This window comes from Capra hircus, chromosome 18 (assembly GCF_001704415.2).
Source record: "Capra hircus breed San Clemente chromosome 18, ASM170441v1, whole genome shotgun sequence".
Taxonomy (NCBI): Eukaryota; Metazoa; Chordata; class Mammalia; order Artiodactyla; family Bovidae; genus Capra; species Capra hircus.
In genome coordinates, this window is record NC_030825.1 from 52,110,865 (window position 1) to 52,130,877 (window position 20,013).

Genomic DNA, 20,013 nt, shown 5'->3' on the forward strand with positions numbered 1-20,013 from the left:
AGGGTCTTCTCTAATGAGTTGTCTCTTCGCATCAGGTGGCCAAAGTATTGGCACTTCAGCTTCAGCTTCAGTCCTTCCAGTAAATACTCACGGTTGGTTTCCTTTAGGATTGACTGGTTTGATCTCCTTGCAGAATCATATCAGCTATTTTTGTATGTTTGTTTTTATTTTATTTTTGGTCGCAGTGTGCATGCAGGATCTTAGTTCCCTGACCCGGGTTGGACCTGTGCCCCCTGCAGTGGAAGCTCTGAGTGCTAAAACTGTGCACCTCTGATGAACCCACGTGTGAGGATTCAAAGCCAACCAAAACTCAGATTGGGACTTGAACCCACTGTCCTTTTAATTTTATTTGTTAATATTTATTTATTCGGCTGCGTCAGGTCTTAGCTGTGGCTTGAAGCATCTTCATTGCATCATACGGGATCTTTTGTTGCAGCGTGCAGACTCTCTAGTTGCAGTGTGCCGGCTCCAGAGCTCGCAGGCAGGCTCCGTGGTTGCCGCGCATGGGCATCGTTGCTCTGCAGCTTGTAGGATCTCAGTTCCCCCACCAGGGATCGAACCCGAATTCTCTGCACTGCAAGGTGGATTCATAACCACTGGACCACCAGGAAAGTTCTGAATCGACTGTCTCTTAATTAGAATCACTCACCTGGTGTCTGAACTTGGGTTCTTTGAGTCTCAGCACAGAAGGAATTCAGGGAGAGCAAAGTGATAGGCAGGAAGTAGAATTACTAATATTCTACTTGCTTGTGTGGGATGCAAGTGGGCAGGTGAGGGGGCTGTGTCCCAAAACTACATTTTGGGCTTAACTGGTAGCTCAGAAGGGAAAGAATCTGCCTGCAATGCAGGAGACCTAGGTTCGATCCCTGGGTTGGGAAGATTCCCTGGAAGGGGAAATAGCTACTCGCTCCAGTATTTTTGGCTGGGAAAATCCCATGGACAGAGGAGCCTGGTGGGCTACAGTCTATAGGGTTACAAAGAGGACACGACCAAGCAACTTACACCCTTATCAGTTGACTGAACACTAACTCTTATAATCAAAGGAAAGTGGAGGAGGGGGGAAAGGATGGCCTTCTTCCTCTTCCAGTTGATGTCAGGCTTACATCACTAGCTTCTCTTTTCTTTTGGATAGGAGAGTGTTTGACCCTATGAGGTCAAACTAGGACTGTCACAGAGCTTATTGAAATCAGCAGAAGGGTGGTAACATGTCCTAAAATATGTTGAATCATCTCAGTTTCCATGTAACGACAGTCTCCTGCTTTGAAATGTCAACCTTTCCCTTAAATCTGTCCTTAATCCTAAGGATCATTATTTTGCTGATCTCGACCAACACAATGCAAGCTGCATTTTTTTTTTCTTTCACTTAATGACCTGGGGCATATCTCATGCTTTTACTCATGGCTTTGTAGTTAAGCAAACCTGCTTCATCCCAGAATGTTGTAACAACTTTCTTGAGTGACCCTTACCTTAGAATAGGGCTTCCCTGGTGGCTCTGCAGTGCCGGAGACCTAGGTTTGATCCCTGGGATGGGAAGATCACCTGGAGAAGGCAATGGCAACCCACTCCAGTGTTCTTGCCTGGAAAACACCATGGACAGAGGAGCCTTGTAGGCTACAGTCCATGCGATCAAAGAGTTGGACACGACTAAGCGACTTCACTTTATCTTAGAATGGTCTCTTGAAGTTCCCTAGGTTTTCCTCTATCTACAATCCCCTGCTGGGACTTCTACAGCCATCTGTGTAACCATCTATTTTTATCCCTATCAGTTTTTTAAATTTTATTTTTCAATATTTATTTGGCCGCATCAGGTCTTAGTTAGAACATGTGATATCTTCATTGAATCTTGCGGGATCTTTCCTTGTGATGCCTGGACTTTCTCACTGTGAGGTGCGGGCTTAGTTGCCCCAAAGTATGTGGGATCTTAGTTCCTTGACCAGGGATCGAACCCACATCCCCTGCATTGCAGGGTGTATTCTTAACCCCTGGGGCCATCAGGGAAGTCCCATCCATATCAGTCTTAACCACTGAACCGCCAGGGATTTTTCCTCCTATCAGCTATTGGAACAGAGATAATTTAATATAGCTATTTGTTGCGCTTCCTTGGTAGTCCAGTGGTTAAGAATCCGCCTGCCAATTCAGGGGACATGGATTCGATCCCTGTTCTGGGAAGATCCTATGTGCTTGAGGCAACTGAGTCTGTGCCACAACTACTGAGCCCCTGCTCTGGAGCCTGTGAGCCACAACTAGAGAGGAGTCCCCGCTTACCACAACTACAGAAAGTCCTTGTGCAGCAACAAAGACCCAGCATAGCCAAAAATAGACAAATCTCTTTAAAAAAGAATTGTTACCTTGGGAAATCCCTGGCAGTCCAGCGGTTGAGACTCTGTGCTTCCTCTGCTCAGTGTCCGGGCAGATCCCGCAGGCTTCACAGTGTAGCCCCCCCCCCAAAAAAAAAAAGAATTGTTAACTAGATGTAAAGTTGTTAGAGGGCTTCCCTGTTGTCTCAGTGGGAAAGAATCCACCTGCCAATGCAGAGACGGGGATTCTATCCCTGGGTCGGGAAGATCCCCTGGAGAAGGGAATGGCAACCCACTCCGGTATTCCTGCCGGGAGAATCCCACGAACAAAGGAGTCTGGCGGGCTACAGTCCATGGGGCTGCAGAAAAGTTGGGACACAATTTAACAACTAAATAACAAAATGAAAATTGTGAACCTGCTAGCCAAAAGAATAAAAAGGAAAGTAAGGGATCCTGAGGGTAGCAGCTGCAGGAAGCACCCACCACCCTGAGGGCTAAGGGGAAAGGAGAAGAAGTTGGAAAGACTGAAACTTAGAAACTCGAGAGGCCCAATAGAGCTGAGACTCAGACCTTTGAGGTGGAGATGCTGTTGGTCTGGTACTGCGGATGTTTGGTGGGATTTTTGGATTTGAGCAGCAACTTGTCCCTGAGTCTCACTGTGTGTGCTGCTTCAGGCTTTTACCAAACAATTCGTAAGACTTTTCATTTTGAGGGAGGCCCAGAGTACAAAGACTCTGGAGCAGGTGCTGGCTTCATGTAATCTGACCTGGCTGACACCCGGACCTGATGACCCGGAGGACCCAGGGATGTGCAGAGCGCTGGCGGCAAATAGGGATGCAGGCAGCAGGGGGTCACGCACTGCAGACCGCCAGGGTTTTGAAGCAAATCAGACTCTTTTCAGCAGATACTATTTTTTTTCAGTTTGAGAAACTGCTCATTACTGGGCCCCCACAGAGTTTGAACACCTGCCCATGAGTAGTGACCATGTGACCTGAGCACTCGTGTGATCTGAGTATTGTCATTTGTGTGCCATTCAGGGTCCTACCAGGAAACAGGTCACTCCAAAAATCTGAATGAAGAGAAGTATTCACTAGGAATGAAGTTGCTGACTAGGTAACTGGGAGGGTAAAAGTTGAAGTCTGAGGCCAACTTTTTCTTCCAGGGGCCGGATGTAAATAGTCCCGGCTTCCAGGTCATCCTGTCACTACTCAACTCTTCTTTTGTCTGGAAAGCAGTTGCAGACGATAGCTAAACGAGTGAGGCTGGCTGGGTTCCAATAAAATTTTATTTACAAAATTGGGCAGATGCACTAGACTTGGCCGTGGTTCACACACCCTTGCTCTCAGGCACGAGGCAGCAAGTCAGGAAGCCACTCTGTCTCCAGTTCCGAAGGAACAGAGAGGGGCTGACACTATTGGAAACTTTGAGGAAGGGCTCTGTGAGGCTCGTTCTGCAAGTGCTTGTTGTCGTTCTTAGTCGCTAAGTCATTTTAGCCCGCCAGGCTCCTCTGTCCATGGGATTCTCCAGGCAAGAATGCTGGAGTGGGTTGCCATTTCCTTACCCAGGGGATCTTCCCGACCCAGGGATCGAATCCCTGTCTCCTGCATTGGCAGGCGGATTCTTTAGGGGAAGAATCGGGGAAGCCCGCTGCAAGTGCTAGGAAGCTGCAGACTGGATTTGTCTGCTGTCCTGGGAAGAACCGTGGCTGCCTTTGGTGCAGAAAGAAGGCTGGGGACCTGAGAGCCCACTGGGAAGTGCAGGCTACTCGCATTCCTCCAGCCTGCAGCCTTCCTCTGGCGCCCCCTATTGGCAGAGCCTGCCAGGGAGCCGATGGCACAGCACCGGTGGTTTGCGCAGAGCTAGCTGGTGCACAGGGTGGGTTGGGGGCAGCGGGACAGTCACAAGTGGTTGGTTTTTAGGCATTTAGACAACCCCCCACCTCTGTCACTTCTACAGGTGGCTTATTAGGTTTCTTCTCGATTTCATCCCAGAGATGAAACTGTCAGGGTCCCCTTGGGGAGGGAAGTCTTCTCGAAGGAATGGGTGTCTCTTTTGGGAAATGAAGAGGTGGGGAGGAGGAGGTGGAAAGGGAGGGGGAGTTTTAAGTCTCTGAGAGGAGTCTAGAAGGAACTTTCAGCCTCTAAGGATCAATCTGTCCTCTGTTCAGAATGAAACCTGAATCACCACGACCACTTTGCCCGCCCCTGGCATTTGCATGGACACCTTTAGTCAGCTTTCTTCCTGCCCATTTCACCCCTATGCCCTCTTTCACTCTTGCCGCTCTGGTCTGTTCTCAAGGCAACCAGATCAGTCACCTCCTGCTCACACCCTCTGATGTGATGTCCTCCACTGTCCTTGGAGCAGAATTGGCCGCCTTACCCTGGCCTGCAAGGCCCTGCAGGGCTCTGGTCCCCACTCCGCTGAATTTCCCACCCCTCGCTTTCTTTTTCTTCTTTTTTTTTTTAATATTTATTTATTTGGCTGCACCAGCTTTAGTTGCAACACACAGGATCTTCAATCTCAGTTGTGGCAAGACCAGGGGTTGAACCCGGATCCCTGCTTTGGGAGCACAGTCTTAGCCACTGGACCACCAGGGAAGTCCCCTACCCCTCCCTTTCTGCTCCAGCCACCCCGGACACTGTCTTGGGTGCAGTGGGGAAGCCACCCACCCCTGGGTTTTAAACAGGTGATTCTCACTTTGGATTGGGGGTTTTATTAGTGGAGGCGGGGGGTGTGACAATGAGGAGGCTGATGGGTTATCACAGAGGACCTTTGCCAAGACAGACCTCCTGGGGTGCGTAAAATATAATAAAGATTCCTGTATTTGCTGGCATTGTTCCTGACAATTCACATATTAGTCGTAAGAGGGGCAAGCGCACAACAAAGGAGAAAACCAGAATTCCCTGGTGGTCCAGTGGTTAAGACTTGGTGCTTTCACTGCTGGGGGCACAGGTTCCATCCCTGGTCACAGAACTGAGAATCTGCAAGTTGTGGGCCAAAAAAAAAAAAAACAAAAAACCAGAGGGAACCACTCCTTACTCTCAGCATGCAGAAATCCCCGAGGGTGGGCTGTGAACCCAGTGTGTTCTGGGCTCTTGCCACACGTCAAAGCCTCTGGCTTCACCATCACTGCTCCCAAGTCTCATGGGGCCATGTCGTCTGTCCCCCACCTTGCGGGAATCGTTTCACCTGCGTCATCTCCCTCTGCTCTTGGTTTGTCTTTTGGGTCTGTCCTCTTTCCCTGACATCGAGTTATCTTTCAGATCGGTCTCTTCTCCCCCAATCATGGGTCTCATTTGGGCCCCACGTGATCTCTCTGTGGCCCTGGTTCTGTTTTCAGCCTGTGCCACCGCTCTCTCCTTCGGGGCCTGAGCCCTCTCTCCCTTTGCCCAGTTCTGCCCCAGCCTCTGTTACCTCCCGCGCTGTCAGTCTCAGTGCCCTGGGGAGGTGAGCGTGTCCCTCCTCCCAGGCCAGTGAGCTAGGACCTTGACTCTTCTGTTTCAGCCCCAGGGTTGAAGGTCTGTGCTTGAATTGGGAGTCAATGCTGGGCCCAGTTGAGGCCGTTGGGGCGGAGCCGGTATTCATGGAGAGGCACCCTGGGAGCCGGGTCCCAACCCAGGAGACGTCTCGCCCACACATATTGCTCGCATTTTACAGAGGAGCAAACTGAGGCGCCGGAGAAGGCAATGGCAACCCACTCCAGTACTCTTGCCTGGAAAATCCCATGGACGGAGGAGCCTGGTAGGCTGCAGTCCATGGGGTCGCTAAGAGTCAGACACGACTGAGCGACTTTACTTTCACTTTTCAGTTTCATGCATTGGAGAAGGAAATGGCAACCCACTCCAGTGTTCTTGCCTGGAGAATCCCAGGCACGGCGGAGCCTGGTGGGCTGCCGTCTATGGGGTCGCACAGAGTCGGACACGACTGAAGCAACTTAGCAGCAGCAGCAGCAGCAAACTGAGGCTCAGAGACATGGAAGCCCCTGTCCCCGGTCACCCAGTGAGCTGGTCAGAGCCAGGGCTCCCTCCTCCCGCACCCGGCCCTTACCAGCTCCCTGCCTCATCTGTCATGTATGTGTGCGTGTGAGGCCACGTGTTCACATGTGTGCACTGTGCCTCTAGGGGATGACCCCCCCCACACCACATCACCGCTCTGCCCTACACTCATGTACTGGGCACGTGTCTGTCTGCCTGAGTCCACGTGGGTAGCCTATGTCTGAGCACTCGTGTGTGGATTTGGCGTGATGCACACATGTTGCTGGTATAGACTCGACAGTGTATAGTGCTCACATGTGCAGTGTGTGTGTGTGTGTCTCCGGGCTGTGTATGTGTGTGTGTGAAGTGCCAGGTTTTTTCCCAGCCTGGGTCCTGCCCGCAGCTAATGACTGACTGATGTCCACTTGAGCAAGATGGTCTCTTTGGATCAGGCATCCTGGTGTGCCAGCCAGACCCCCCAGCACACCCTTTTCTCCCTCCCCACCCTTCACCACGTCAGACCTGGACCCCAGCCACCCACCCTTCCCTGACTCAAGACCACATGCAGCTCCTCTCGAGGTCATTCTCTCAACGGAGCTGGGCGTAGTCCTGTGTCTCGGGATGCCTGGGTGCATACACCTGGGTCCCAGCACCTGCCAGGGGCAAGAGAGTGGAGGTCACACATCTGTGTTATGATCCCCAGCTGTTGTGTCTTTATTCCCCAGTGCCTTGATGTCTCTGAGACTCAGTCTCCCCAGCTGTATAATGGGGCTAGTAGTAGCCCCAGGGAGCTGTTGAGAAGATTATACAAGATAAACCCTATAAAGTGGCATCTAGCTCGAAGCCTGGCACGTAGTAAGCTTGATAAATGTTACCTGTTGTTAACTGTTCATACCAAAGAGAAACCAAGGCTCCCAGAGGGTCCTGAGTGGGTCAGCATCCGGGCATCTTGACTCCAGTCTCAGGACCCCAGCGTGGTGGGAGTGGTGTGGGGTCAGTGGTAGGTTTTATAAAGCAGGGCCTTAAATGATGAGCTTGATGTCGGGGGAGAGGAGCGGGAGAGATTGGATGAGGCGGGGCACCTGGGAGGAAGGAGGATGTGAGATGACAGGGGTCCAATACGGGGCCCAAGGAAGACTCCTGGAGCCAGTCTGGTCCCCCGGCTCCTGCCGTCCTGCTCCCTATGTGTCTCTCTCTTGGCTTCTGATACTCCAAATTGCTCCCTTGGCACAGCTCTCTCTAACTGCGCGTCTGTCTCCCCGGCCCACCCCTCTGCCCCCGCCCCGCCTCCCCTCCAGCAGAAGGCAGACCTGGCTGTGGCTGCGTTCACCATCACAGCCGAGCGGGAGAAGGTCATCGACTTCTCCAAGCCCTTCATGACCCTGGGGATCAGCATCCTCTACCGGGTGCATATGGTACGGTTCCCCTGGAGATGTGGCCGGGGCTGGGGCGGGAGTGGCACTGAGGCCCGAGGGAGACAGAGGCTGCGGGCTGGACCTTGCCTGCCACGGTGGGGCCTGTGGGCCCCAGGGCTTTGGGAGGGGCTGGGGGGGACTCTGCTCTCACTCCCTCCCCCACCAGGGCCGCAAGCCCGGCTACTTTTCCTTCCTGGACCCTTTCTCTCCGGCCGTGTGGCTCTTCATGCTTCTTGCCTATCTGGCCGTCAGTTGCGTCCTGTTCCTGGCCGCCAGGTGAGCCCACTACCTGCTGCCTGGGAGGGAGGGGGCGGGGCAGAGGCAGGAGCCGGGCTCTCCACGGCTGTCTGTCCTGGCTGTCTGTCCTGGCTGTCCCGGCTCCGCTCGGAGCCTTGGGTTCCCTGCAGCCGCCCTCCCTTCTCCCTTTCCGGCCCCGTCTCTGTGTTTCCTCCCTGTGTCTCTGGCTTCTGCTCCGTGGTCCTCTCCAGGCCTCTCCCCTTCTCATTCTTCTGTCCCCTTCCTCTTTTGCGCCCACTGTCTCTGTGTGTGTGTGTGTGTGTGTCTCCCTGTTCATCTGTGTCTCTCTTCCTCTCCAGTTGTGTCTCCCCGTCCCTTCTGATCACGGTGGCTCTCTCTCCTGTTTTCTTTCTTCCCACCCGCTGTGTCTCTCCACAGGCTGAGCCCCTACGAGTGGTACAACCCGCACCCGTGCCTGCGGGCGCGCCCCCACATCCTGGAGAACCAGTACACGCTGGGCAACAGCCTCTGGTTCCCCGTGGGGGGCTTCATGCAGCAGGGCTCGGAGATCATGCCCCGGGCGCTGTCCACGCGCTGCGTCAGCGGAGTCTGGTGAGAGGCTGTCTGCCCACCCCAAGCGGGGTGGGTGGGACTTTTTGGGGGGACCCTCCTGAGACCTGGGCCCATTCCTATTCCCTATGCCAGCCATGTGATGGGACACAGGGTAGGGCGAGCTGAGCCCCAGCTCTGCAGCTCACTGGCTGTACAACCCTCTCCATGCCTCAGTCTCCTCATCCGAGAAATGGGAGTAAAAATGCCCACGTCTCATATAATCAGGACAGCATGGGTGTGGTAGTCACTGTCTGAGACATTGCCCCAGGCAATCACAGAGACTAGCATCCTTGAGCCACGACAGCGTTCACTGTCCAGAGGCCAAGGCTGAGGCCCAGTCAGAGACCTGCTCCCTCAGAGCCCCACGGGGACCCAGTACCTTGAACAGAGCTTATTTTGCCCCCGAGACAAGCTCTGAGAAGCTTCATGCCAGAGAGCAGACACTGAGCCAGCCGGCAGTGTCTGGCTCATAGCTTTACATTTTTTGGATTAGTTGGCATTTAAAAATTGGGCAAATTCACTTACAAATTCAGATTTCTTTCTTCTTAAAAGAAAAATATTTGATTAAATTAGTTTATTTGTTGGCCACGTGGCTTGTAGAAGCTTAGTTCCCCAGATTCTATAGGGATCGAAGCCATGCCCCCTGCATCGGGAGCTCGGATGTTCTTAACCACTGGACTACCAGGGAAGTCCCAGGCTTCTATCTTTTTCTGTTTTGTTTTGGCTACGCCACACGGCTTGCAGGAATCTGTTTCCCAGCCAGGGATTGAACCCTGGGCCTCGGCAGTGAGAGCCCGCTGTCCTAACCACGAGGCCACCAGGGAACTCCCCACATTCAGAGTTCTCACTTTGCTCAAAGCTTTGGGAGCTCTGGCACTGCGCAGCTGGCACTCCCACCTGGTGTCGACGCCGCTCCGTTGGCCCCAGGCCCTCTGCCTCCTCCGGCCCCTTTCTGGCCTCGCTTCCGTAAGCACTCACGTCTGCCACCCTGTCTTTGATTCATTTAGCCCCGTGGCATGTGGGACCTTAGTTCTCCAACCAGGGATGGAGCCTGTGCCCCCTGATTAGGAGTGCAGAGTCTTAACCACTGGACCGCCAGGGAAGTCCCCATCCTGTCTTTTAAATAGCAGATGGGCTCGGTTGCAGCTCATGTAGCTCTTCTCAGCTCCTTTTCCTCCTTAGAACCACAGAAAGCCGAGGAGCACGCCTAGAACAAGGAACATTCTCCCAGTTTTATGGATTAGGAGGCCGAGACCCAGAGAGAGGAAGTGGTTTCCTAGAGAGAGTGCATTTGGCTAGAGGCAGGGTGGGGCTGAGCCAGCTTCCCGCCCCATTGCCACCCACCCCCCAGTCCCTGGGTGCTACCTGAGCCTGGCTCTGCTCCCCAGGCCCTTGGTGACCTCTCCAGGGCAGCCTGAGACGTTTTGGGCCTCGTCCCTGTCTGTTACAGTCAATGCATCAATCGGCATTCAGCACAAAGTGCTTCTGAGCCCTTTCCATGTGCCACGTAGTCAGGTGAAAAATTAAGAGGCAAAGGGCTGAGAATAAATAAGTGAACAGATAGATAAACACAAGGAGGTCATATTTTATGCCAGGAATGTATCCCAGTGATATTGTCTGATTCAAAACTTGTTCATTCAAGACCAACCATAATGGTGGCAGGTTTTTCTCTCTCTCAACTAAGTGGGACTAACTACCATCTGGCAGTTGTTTGCAATTTGCTTGGCCCACTGGCTTTGAAACTTTTGAATCTCAGTGATTTCTTTTAAACGTTTTGGAATTGGCATCACTTCAGGAGTTACACCCTGCCTTCGTTTTCTGTTGCTGTTGCAACAAATTACCATAAACTTAGTGGTTTAAAAACAATGTAAATTTATTCTCTTACAGCTCTGGAAGGCAGAAGTGCAGGATAGATATCACTGAGCTAAAGTCAAGGTGTTGGCAGGGCCAATTCTGAAGGCTCTAGGGGAAAATCCATTTCTTTGCCTTTTCCAGCTTTTAGAAGCTTCCTGCATTCCTGGGCTCGTGGCCCCTGCCTCCAGCTTCAGAGCCAGCAGCACAGCATCCTCAAGTCTCTCTCTGACTCTGACCTCCTTCTTCCCCTTATAAGGACCCCTGTGATTCCATGGGCCCACCTGGATACTCCAGGTCAATCTCCAAATCTCAGGATGCTTAACTTAATTCTATCTTCAAAGACCTTTTTTAAGAAAAAAAAAAAAATTATTTATTTGGCTGCACTGGGTCTTAGTTCTGGCACTCAGAATCTTTGATCTTCATTGTGACATGCTGGGTCTTCAGTTGCAGCATGCTAACTCCTAGTTACGGCATATGAAATCTAGCTTCCTGATCAAGGATCGAATCTGGGCCCCCTGCACTGGGAGGGCAGAGTCTTAGCCACTGGACCACTAGGGAAGTCCCCTGTAAAGAGCCTCTTACTCTATGAAGGAACATACAAGTTCCAGGGATGTGTATATAGGTGTCTTAGGGGCAAGGCTTTCTTCTGCCCACTGCACATCCAAAGTGAATTTTATTAGCATTTTAAATGTAATGATGTATCAGATGTACATAAGCTGAGCTATTGAAGAACCCAACAGGGTGCAGTGAAAAAGAACAGTGGAGAATGAAGATGCTTAGGAAAGGCACCTCTGAGGGAGGTGACATCTAGGCTGAGTCCGAAAGGTGCAAACAGAGGCAGGCCTGCCAAGGAGAGGGAGGCGCGTTCAGCCAGGCAGGAGAGGGCGGCCTGTGTGAGGAGGTGGCTGCAAGGGCAGGGAGGGACCCGTCGTGACAAATCTGGCTGAGTCCCCAGGTCAGGTGGGGGACCAGTGACCGCCTCTCTGTAGCCCATCCCTTCTGCTCCTCAGTCAGGGACCCTCTTCCCCAGCTGGGTGTTCCATGCCCCAGAGACGTGGTTGCCACAGGAACAGCAGCAGCACCCCCGACCCAGAGCCCACCTCCTGGGCCCCTCATCTTGTGTCCACCCGGGCCACAGCCTCCTGCAGCCACACCCAAGGGCGCGTCATCATTTGGGACAGTTCTGCCTTGATTCTTTATTATTTTTGGCCATGCCCCGTGTCCTGTGGGATCTTAGTTCCCCAAACAGGGATTGAACTCGCACCCCCTGCACTGAAGCCCCGAGTCTTAACCACTGGACCACCAGGGAGGCCCCAGTTCTGCCTTGAAAATGAGTATTTCCGAGTTCACACTCTGACCCCAGCCCTGTCCCTCCTGGGCTCCCCCATCACTCCCTTGAAGTCGGTCCTTACCCCTCCTTTGCCGTTGTCAACGTCTCAGGCCAGGTCACCCTCTTGTCACGCCCTCCTGGTTCAGAAAGCCCCCAAACCTCAGGTCTTGCTCTGCTCCCTTCCCCACACTCCACCAGGGTCACATGGCCCCCTTTATTGATATGGCTAGCACACAGTCAGCCATCCTCTTTCTAGAAACCCTTTGCTCCTAGGCTGCTGTGTCTTCCTGGTTTCCTACGACCTCTGGATCCTCTGTCCCATTTCATCATGGGCTCCTTTGGCCCTTGCTCTCTCACTTCACACCAGTGACTCTTCAGTGCTCACAGACTCAATGCACTCTTTAAAAAACAAACAAAACACTGTTTACTTGTTTATTTTGACCACTCCACACAGTGTGTGGGATCTCAGTCCCTGATCAGGGCTTGAATGCAGGCCACAGCAGTGAAAATGCAGGCTCCTAACCATTAGCCTGTGCACATGCTAAGTCGCTTCCATCATGTCTGACCCTTTGCAACCCCCTGGACTATAGCCCAGCAGGCTCCTCTGTCCATGGGATTCTCCAGGCAAGAATACTGGAGTGGGTTGCCATGCGGGATCTTCCCAACCCCGGTATCGAACCCATGTCTCTTAAGTCTCCTGCATTGGCAGGTGGGTTCTTTACCACTAGTGCCACCTGGGAAGCCCCCCCTTAACCACGAGACCACTAGGGAACTCCTTCAATGCCTTCTTTTTTAAAAAACATATTTATTTATTTGTGGCTGCATGGCCTTCCCTCTAGCTATGGGGAGTGGAGGCTGCTCTCTAGCTGAAGTGCACAGGCTTTGCATTGCAGCGGCCTCTCTAGTGGCAGAGCACGGGCCCTAGGGCGCTTGGGCTCCAATAGCTGCAGTTCATAGGCTCTGGAGCACAAGATTGATAGTTGTGGTACACGGGCTCGGTTGCTCTGTAGCATGTGGGATCTTCCCGGGTCAGGGATCAAACGTGTGTCTTCTGCATTGGCAGGCAGATTCTTTACCGCTTAGCCACCAAGGAACCCAATGCCCTGTTTTTATAACAAACATTTGGTAACATCTCTTTTCCGCCCTAATGAAATTCAAAGGTAATACGTCAACCTACACTCATGATTCAGAACAAATCAATATAATGCCCTGATTTCAATACAAAGGAGAAAAGGAGAAGTGATTGACGATACAACAGTAGGAGAGCAATACCTAAATGCTTGGGCGGGACTGTGCTCCAAGACAGATTGCAGCAGTCTGGTGGCCGCACCTACAGGTAGTGGATACCATTGCAATTATGAGAAGACAGACTGTTTAATAGAATGATGTCAATACCTGAGGCATGACGCTTTGAAATCATTGGCAGATAAGTGTATCTGTACAAATACAAATCACCATGATTGTGAGACTCATCAACACAGCCGATCCAAGTTTCTTCACACAGTGACTCAAATACCATAAGCAGGGCTGCTGTCAGAGACGCAATTTCCCCAAATCGTGAGCAGTTCTTGGCACGGTTTCAAACAAAACAGCGTCCAGCTTTGTTCCTCAATCTAAACAATAGGTACCTTTCTAGAAATGTTGGTTTCTATTCTAGCCATGCCAAAAATATTTCTATTTTTATGTCCGTGCGTGCTCAGTCATGTCCGACTCTTTGCAACCCCATGGGCTGTCGCCCCCCAGGCTCCTCAGTCCATGGGATTCTCCAGGCGGAAACACTGGGGTGGGTTGCTGTTTCCACCTCCAGGGGATCTTCCTGACCCAAGGATTGAACCTGAGTCTCCTATGTTGGCAAGCAGATTCTTTACCACTAGCACCACCTGGGAAGCCCTGGTTTTTAGGTATCAGGGAGTTAAGAGTCAGATAATCAAATACAGGATTTTCCATGTTTAGACTGGGCTGTCTGGTCGACACCTGTCCCTACCCACTGACATCAGGACCCCACACGATCACTTTGGTCACCAGAGTGCCTCACACCTCACCAAGCACTTTCCTCAGACAACCCTGGGGCCACGCCCTGCCCAGGAACCACCACTCTGTATACCCCCAGCTTCCCTTCCCAAGTCCTCAACTGCAGATCCCTCCATGAGGCACCCTCAGACTCAGCTTGCCCAAAGTGGAGCTCACATCCTTACTTCCAAATTGGTCCCCAGGTTCTGTCTTGGTGAATGGCCCCATCACCCCCGCCATCGCCACCGCCCGTCTGCCATGGTGTCCCTGGGGTTTCGGGGTGCCTGGGGTGTATCAGGCACTGAATAGTTTTGTCTTGAATGAATGACAGCATTGATCCGTGGGGTAGGTTTGAAGAGACTTGGCTTCCAGAGAGATTATGGCGGACCCTGGATCTTTCTATGAGTTGAGTTTGGGTTGCTTTTGGAAAAGGCGTATTATTCATCCATTTATCCTACACTCCACCCGCATCCCAGCACCCAGCACCTCTGCGTGCTCAGCAGAGGACAGCTGCTCTTTTCTTCATTATCCACTGGAGGAGGGGGTGCTCTGGAAGGACCTCTCAGCATCTTTCCTGTCTTCAGGCCCCGCAGATCTGTGTCTGTACTTCGGCAGGGAGCCTAGCCCCTCTCGTCTGCCTGGTGGGAGGAGAGAGGGCCAGGCCAAGGCAGGTGACTGCCTTTGGGTCTAGAGCCAGGCCAGTGGGTACTTCTTTTCCCAAGTCTGTCCTGAGTCACAGGACCACAAAAGCACACACGTACGTGGCACTTGGTCTGTGTTGTAACTCACTCTTAGAACAGCCCTGTGAGGAGCGACCTACAATTATTATCATCATTATTACTATTATTATAAATACTGTTATTTTGGCCACACTCTGAGGCGTATGGGATCTTAGTTCCTCCACCAGGGATTGAACCCACCCACTTGACATTGGAAGCATGGAGTCCTAACCACTGGCCTGTGAGGGAATTCCTATGGGGGCCTACGATTATACTTAACCTCACGGGTGAATCCATGGTCTCACAGCTCATCCTGATGGAGCCAGGATTCGGGGATTTTCCAGGGACCTCGATTTCTACTTTATTTCCACTGTGGTCAGTGAATATTCTCTGTAGGATTTTAATCCTTTGTCATTTATTGAGACTTGTTTTATGACTCAGCGTAGAGTCTATCCTGGTAAATGTTCTACACGCACGTGCATAGAATGTGTGTTTTGCTGTTGGTGGGTGCAATGTTTTGTAAATGGCAACTAGGACCAGTAGGCTACTCTTGTCTTCATATGGTTACTGACTTTCTGTCTACTGATTCTGTCAATTACTGAGAAAAGAGTGTTGAGATCACCACTTGTAATTGTGGAGAAATTTCATGTTTCTCTTTTCAGTTCTATCAGGTTTTGCTTTATGAATTTTGAAGCCGTGTAATTAGGTGCATCAGTGTTTGGGACTGTTGTGTCTTTTTGATGAATTGACCCCTTTGCTATTATGTAGCTCAGTTGGTAAAGAATCCGCCTGCAATTCAGGAGACCCTGGTTCGGTTCCTGGGTTGGGAAGATCTGCTGGAGAAGGGATAGGCTACCCACTCCAGTATTCTTGGGCTTCCCTTGTGGCTCAGCTGGTAAAGAACCCCCCTGCAATGCAGGAGACCTGGGTTCAGTCTCTGGGTTGGGAAGATCCCCTGGAGAAGGGAAAGGCTACCTACTACAGTATTCTGGCCTAGAGAATTCCATGGACTATAGAGTCCATGGGGTCTCAGAGTCGGACATGACTAAGTGACTTTCACTTTCACTTCCTCTTTATTCCTGATAAATTCCTTGTTTTGGGGTTACCTTTTTTGATGGTCATATAGCCATCCCAGGTTTTTTTAAAAAGTATTTATTTATTTGGCTGCACTGCATCTTAGTTGCAATGTGTGGGATCTATTTCCCTGACCAGGGATTGAACCAGGGCCCCCTGTTCAATCACTGTATCACGGAGTCTTAGCCACTGGACCAACCAGGGCCATCCCCAACTTTTTAGTGCAGTGTTTCATAGTATATCTTTTCCCTATCCTTTCATTGTCAGCTTACCTACACTGTTATATTTAAAGTGGTTTTCTTATAGACAGCATGTACTTAGGCCTTGGATTGGCAAACTTCTTTTTTGAGTATTGGGCCAAATTATAAATATTTCAGGCTTTGCTGGTCATATCGTATCTGTTGCATCTACTTAACCCTGATTATGGTACAGAAGCAGCCTTGATTGAATGAGTGTAGTTGTGTTCCAATTAAACTTTTTATTTGGCTGCACAGTGGGGCACGTGGGATCTTAGTTCCCCAACCAGGGATCCATCCCACGCCCCATCCCCCCACATTGGAAGCTCAGAGTCCTAACCGCTGGATCGCCAGGGAATTCCCCCAGTAAAACTTTATGGACACTGACAGTGAAATTTGAATTTTATGTGTCGCGTGTCATGAGCTGTTACTCTTCCTTCAGTTTCTTCTTAAGCATTTTAAAATGTGAAAGCCATTCTTAGCCTGTGGGCTGCACAAAAACAGTAAGTCAGATCTTGCCTGTGGGCCATAGTTTGCCAACCCCAGGCTGAGACCATTTACCTGCAGTATAATTATTGGTATTTGTTTGATGTTGTTTAATTGCTAACTCGTGTATTTTTTCGTCCCCATGGACTGTAGCCCACCAGACTTCCCTGTCTGTGGGATTTCCCAGGCAGGAATACTAGAGTGGGTTGCCATTTCCTGCTCTAGGGGATTTTCCTGACCCAGGGATCAAACCTGAGTCTCCATGTCTCCTGCATTGCAGGTGGATTCTTCACCACTGAGCCACCTGGAAAGGTCAGAAAACCCAGCATTTACTTATAAAAATTAGTTGCATTCATTCAGAAAAAATTCAGACTTTATAAACTTGGTGTAAAATGTTACTAGCTATTTCTAAAACAAGAAATAACTAATAACGTGTGTATGTATGTTGTCTTACTTGGGGTTTATTGAGATTCTTGGATTTCAACTTTACAATTTTCACTAAATTTGAAAAGTTTTGAACATTGCTTTTTCCACTATTTTTTTGCTGCCCCCTTACTGTCTTCTGTCTCTGGGACTCCAGTCGTGGATGTAAGACCACTTGGTCGTATTCCTCAGGCCACCACGGCTCTGTGCTCATTGTCGGTCATTTTTTCCCTCTTTGTGTTTCATTTTTTGTGTATGTGTGTTTCTTTTGGATAGATTTTGCTGTCTTCAGAATCTGTTTTCTTTTCTGTGCAGTGTCTAATCTGTGTAGATCCTTCCAGTAAAAATTTCCTTTTAGATCTTGTATATTTCATATAGAGCTTTCTAGTCCTTTCTTCCATTTCTGTCTGCAACGTGTTCATGTTTTTCTTTACATCCTTGATCATTCTGAATGTCTTCGCTGCTTAATGTCCTTGCTGCTAATTCCATCGTCTCTGGCAATTCTTGTTCCACTTCCGTTGAGCAACTTTTTTTCCTAGTTGTAAGTCCGTTTCCTGCATGTTGTTTATCTGGTATTTTTTTTTTTACTGGATGATAAGACATTGTGGATTTTATGTTGTTTACATTGTTGCATGTATTAAAGAATCTTTGGGTTTGTTGTTGTTGTTTTTTTCCCTGCAAGACAGTTACTTGTGGATTCTCTTGAGTCTTTCCAGGCCTGTTTTTAAGTTCTTTTAGAGTAGGTCTCAGAGAAGGCAATGGCACCCCACTCCAGTACTCTTGCCTGCAAAATCCCATGGATGGAGGAGCCTGGTGGGCTGCGGTCCATGGGGTCGCTAAGAGTCGGACACGACTGAGCGACTTCACTTTCACTTTTCACTTTCATGCATTGTAGAAGGAAATGGCAACCCACTCCAGTGTTCTTGCCTGGAGAATCCCAGGGACGGGGAGCTTGGTGGGCTGCCATCTATGGGGTCGCATAGAGTCGGACATGACTGAAGTGACTTAGCAGCAGCAGGGTAGGTCTAGCATAACATAGTCTTGGGCTAACTTAACTCTAATTCTAATGTGTTATCCTTTATCTCTTTGAATGTCTTATGCATTCAAAGAAATCTCTCTACTCTGGTTAGGAGCTCAAAAGATTCCCATCCCTGTATGAGCCCTGGAAATTGTTCTCCCTTTGAACGTTCTTATCTGACCCCTTGGAGTTTCATCCAGTGCATACACAGACTGACATTCAGCCAAAGATTCAAAAGAGAAGCTATGCAGATTACGAGAACTGAGCATTCTGGTTCTTCCTCTTGGGCATTCTGTCTCATGAATGCCAGCCATCTCTTGGCCTTCTTGATCTCTGATCTCCATCTCTACAGCTCAGTGAGTTTGCCAGACTCTGGGTTTTCCTCCCTGGCACAGCCGTCTATAAATTAAGTCCAGCTGGGTAATGGCAAGCAAGTCTTACTTCATTATTTCTCTTTCCTCAGGGATCCTGGGCCTGTAATGCCTGTTGTCCTTTGTCTAAGGTCATTTCCTATACCCTGTCCAGTTTTCTATTAATAGTTCACAGTGAGAGGGTATTTCCAGACCATCTTATTCTCTTGTGTTTCTGACAGTGGAAGTCTCTGGAAAGAAAGTGTTAAGTTGCTCAGATGTGTCCAACTCTTTGTGACCCCATGGACTGTAGGGCACCAGGCTACTCTGTCCATGGGATTCTCCAGCAAAGAATACTGGAGTGGGTTGCCATGCCCTCCTCCAGGGGATCTTCCCAACCCTGGGATCAAATCCGGGTCTTCTGCATTGCAGATGGAGTCTTTACTGTCTGAGCTACCAGGAAGTCTCTGGAAGTAATACTTAAACCCAGGGAAGGGACTTCCCTGGTGGTCCAATGGCTTCAACTCTGTGCTCCCAATGGAGGGGACCCTTGTTCAGTCCCTGCTCAGGGAACTAGATCCCATATGCTCAACTAAGACCTGGTGCGGCCAAATAAATTTAAAAAAATCTTTTAAAAAATGTAAACCCAGGGATCTGGACTCTAGATCCTATGATCCCAGCCCCTCCCAACTCTTTGTGATGCCATGGACTGTGGCCCACCAGGCTCTTCTGCCCATGGGATTCTGTGATCCCAGATTCTGTGATCCCATCAGCAGTCAGCCTTCTAGCCTTCTAGATGCTGGGGTCACTGGGGCGGGGGGGGCACCACCAAGGGGGTTCATGGCCACACGGGCAAAGTGGCAGGGGTGGCTCCAGCCCGTAGCTCACCCCTCCCACCCCTCAGGTGGGCCTTCACCTTGATCATCATCTCCTCCTACACGGCCAACCTGGCCGCCTTCCTCACCGTGCAGCGCATGGAGGTGCCTGTGGAGTCGGCCGACGACCTGGCAGACCAGACCAACATCGAGTACGGCACCATCCACGCTGGCTCCACCATGACCTTCTTTCAGGTGGGGCCCCCAGCGCCACCCTGGCTTGGGGTCGTGGTCACTGCCATGCACAGCAGCTTAGGGTAGGGCAGGGCATTCCTCAGAAGGTCCCCACAGGGCCTGGAGGAAGAAAGCTGTCCTGTTTGGCCTGGATGGAGGTCTCCCTGGAACAGGCTGGGCCCTGGAGAGATAATGGGGGTGGAGCCTCTGCTTCTCTGGATATACTCTGGGAACACTGGGAAGACGGCTGGGCATTAAGCTGTGCCAAGACCCAAGGGTGGGAGAGAGAAAAAGGGTTGGAAAACAGGTCACGCCCCCTCCTTCCCAAGCCTTCAGTCCTCGGGTTCCTCGCTGGGCTGGTGGGTGTGGGGATGGTTTGGACCTGGCCTTGAGCAGTCTGTCTGTCTGTCTGTCTTGTCTCTCTCTGTCCTTGGCTCTGCCTTCCTCTGGTCTCCTCACTCTCTCGGCTTGAGGGAGACCTCCTGGAGGGCAGAGGGCACGGGGAAAGGCAGGAGTGGAAAGACCCTCACCCGTGCTCCCCTCCCCATGCTCCCCTTGCCCAGAATTCACGGTACCAGACGTACCAGCGGATGTGGAACTACATGCAGTCGAAGCAGCCCAGCGTGTTTGTCAAGAGCACAGAGGAGGGCATCGCCCGCGTCCTCAACTCCCGCTACGCCTTCCTGCTCGAGTCCACCATGAACGAGTACCACCGGCGCCTCAACTGCAACCTCACCCAGATCGGGGGCCTCCTCGACACCAAGGGCTATGGCATCGGCATGCCGCTGGGTATGGCAGCCCTGGGGCCCCGGGCAGCCGGAACCAAGCCGTGTGAGCAGGCCACGCGGTGGGCCAGACCCTCCCTGAGCAGGCTGGGTGTGCTGTGTGTGGCCTCCTGCCTGTGTGGCCTTGGGCAGGTGTCGCCACCT

General features: G+C 51.1%; 1 protein-coding gene across 5 annotated transcripts in view; it reads left to right on the top strand.

Moving 5' to 3' along the window:
- Positions 1–20,013, top strand: part of GRIK5 (glutamate ionotropic receptor kainate type subunit 5) — a 63,140-nt gene that overhangs the window by 34,351 nt on the left and 8,776 nt on the right. Inside the window, exons 13-17 of one of the 5 annotated variants that reach the window (XM_018062475.1) lie at positions 7,570–7,686; positions 7,853–7,962; positions 8,362–8,535; positions 18,940–19,105; positions 19,648–19,873. In XM_018062475.1, the coding sequence (XP_017917964.1) occupies positions 7,570–7,686; positions 7,853–7,962; positions 8,362–8,535; positions 18,940–19,105; positions 19,648–19,873 (793 nt within the window). The remainder of the gene's footprint in view (positions 1–7,569; positions 7,687–7,852; positions 7,963–8,361; positions 8,536–18,939; positions 19,106–19,647; positions 19,874–20,013) is intronic. The other 4 variants (XM_018062476.1, XM_018062477.1, XM_018062478.1 and 1 more) reach the window with 4 other exon arrangements.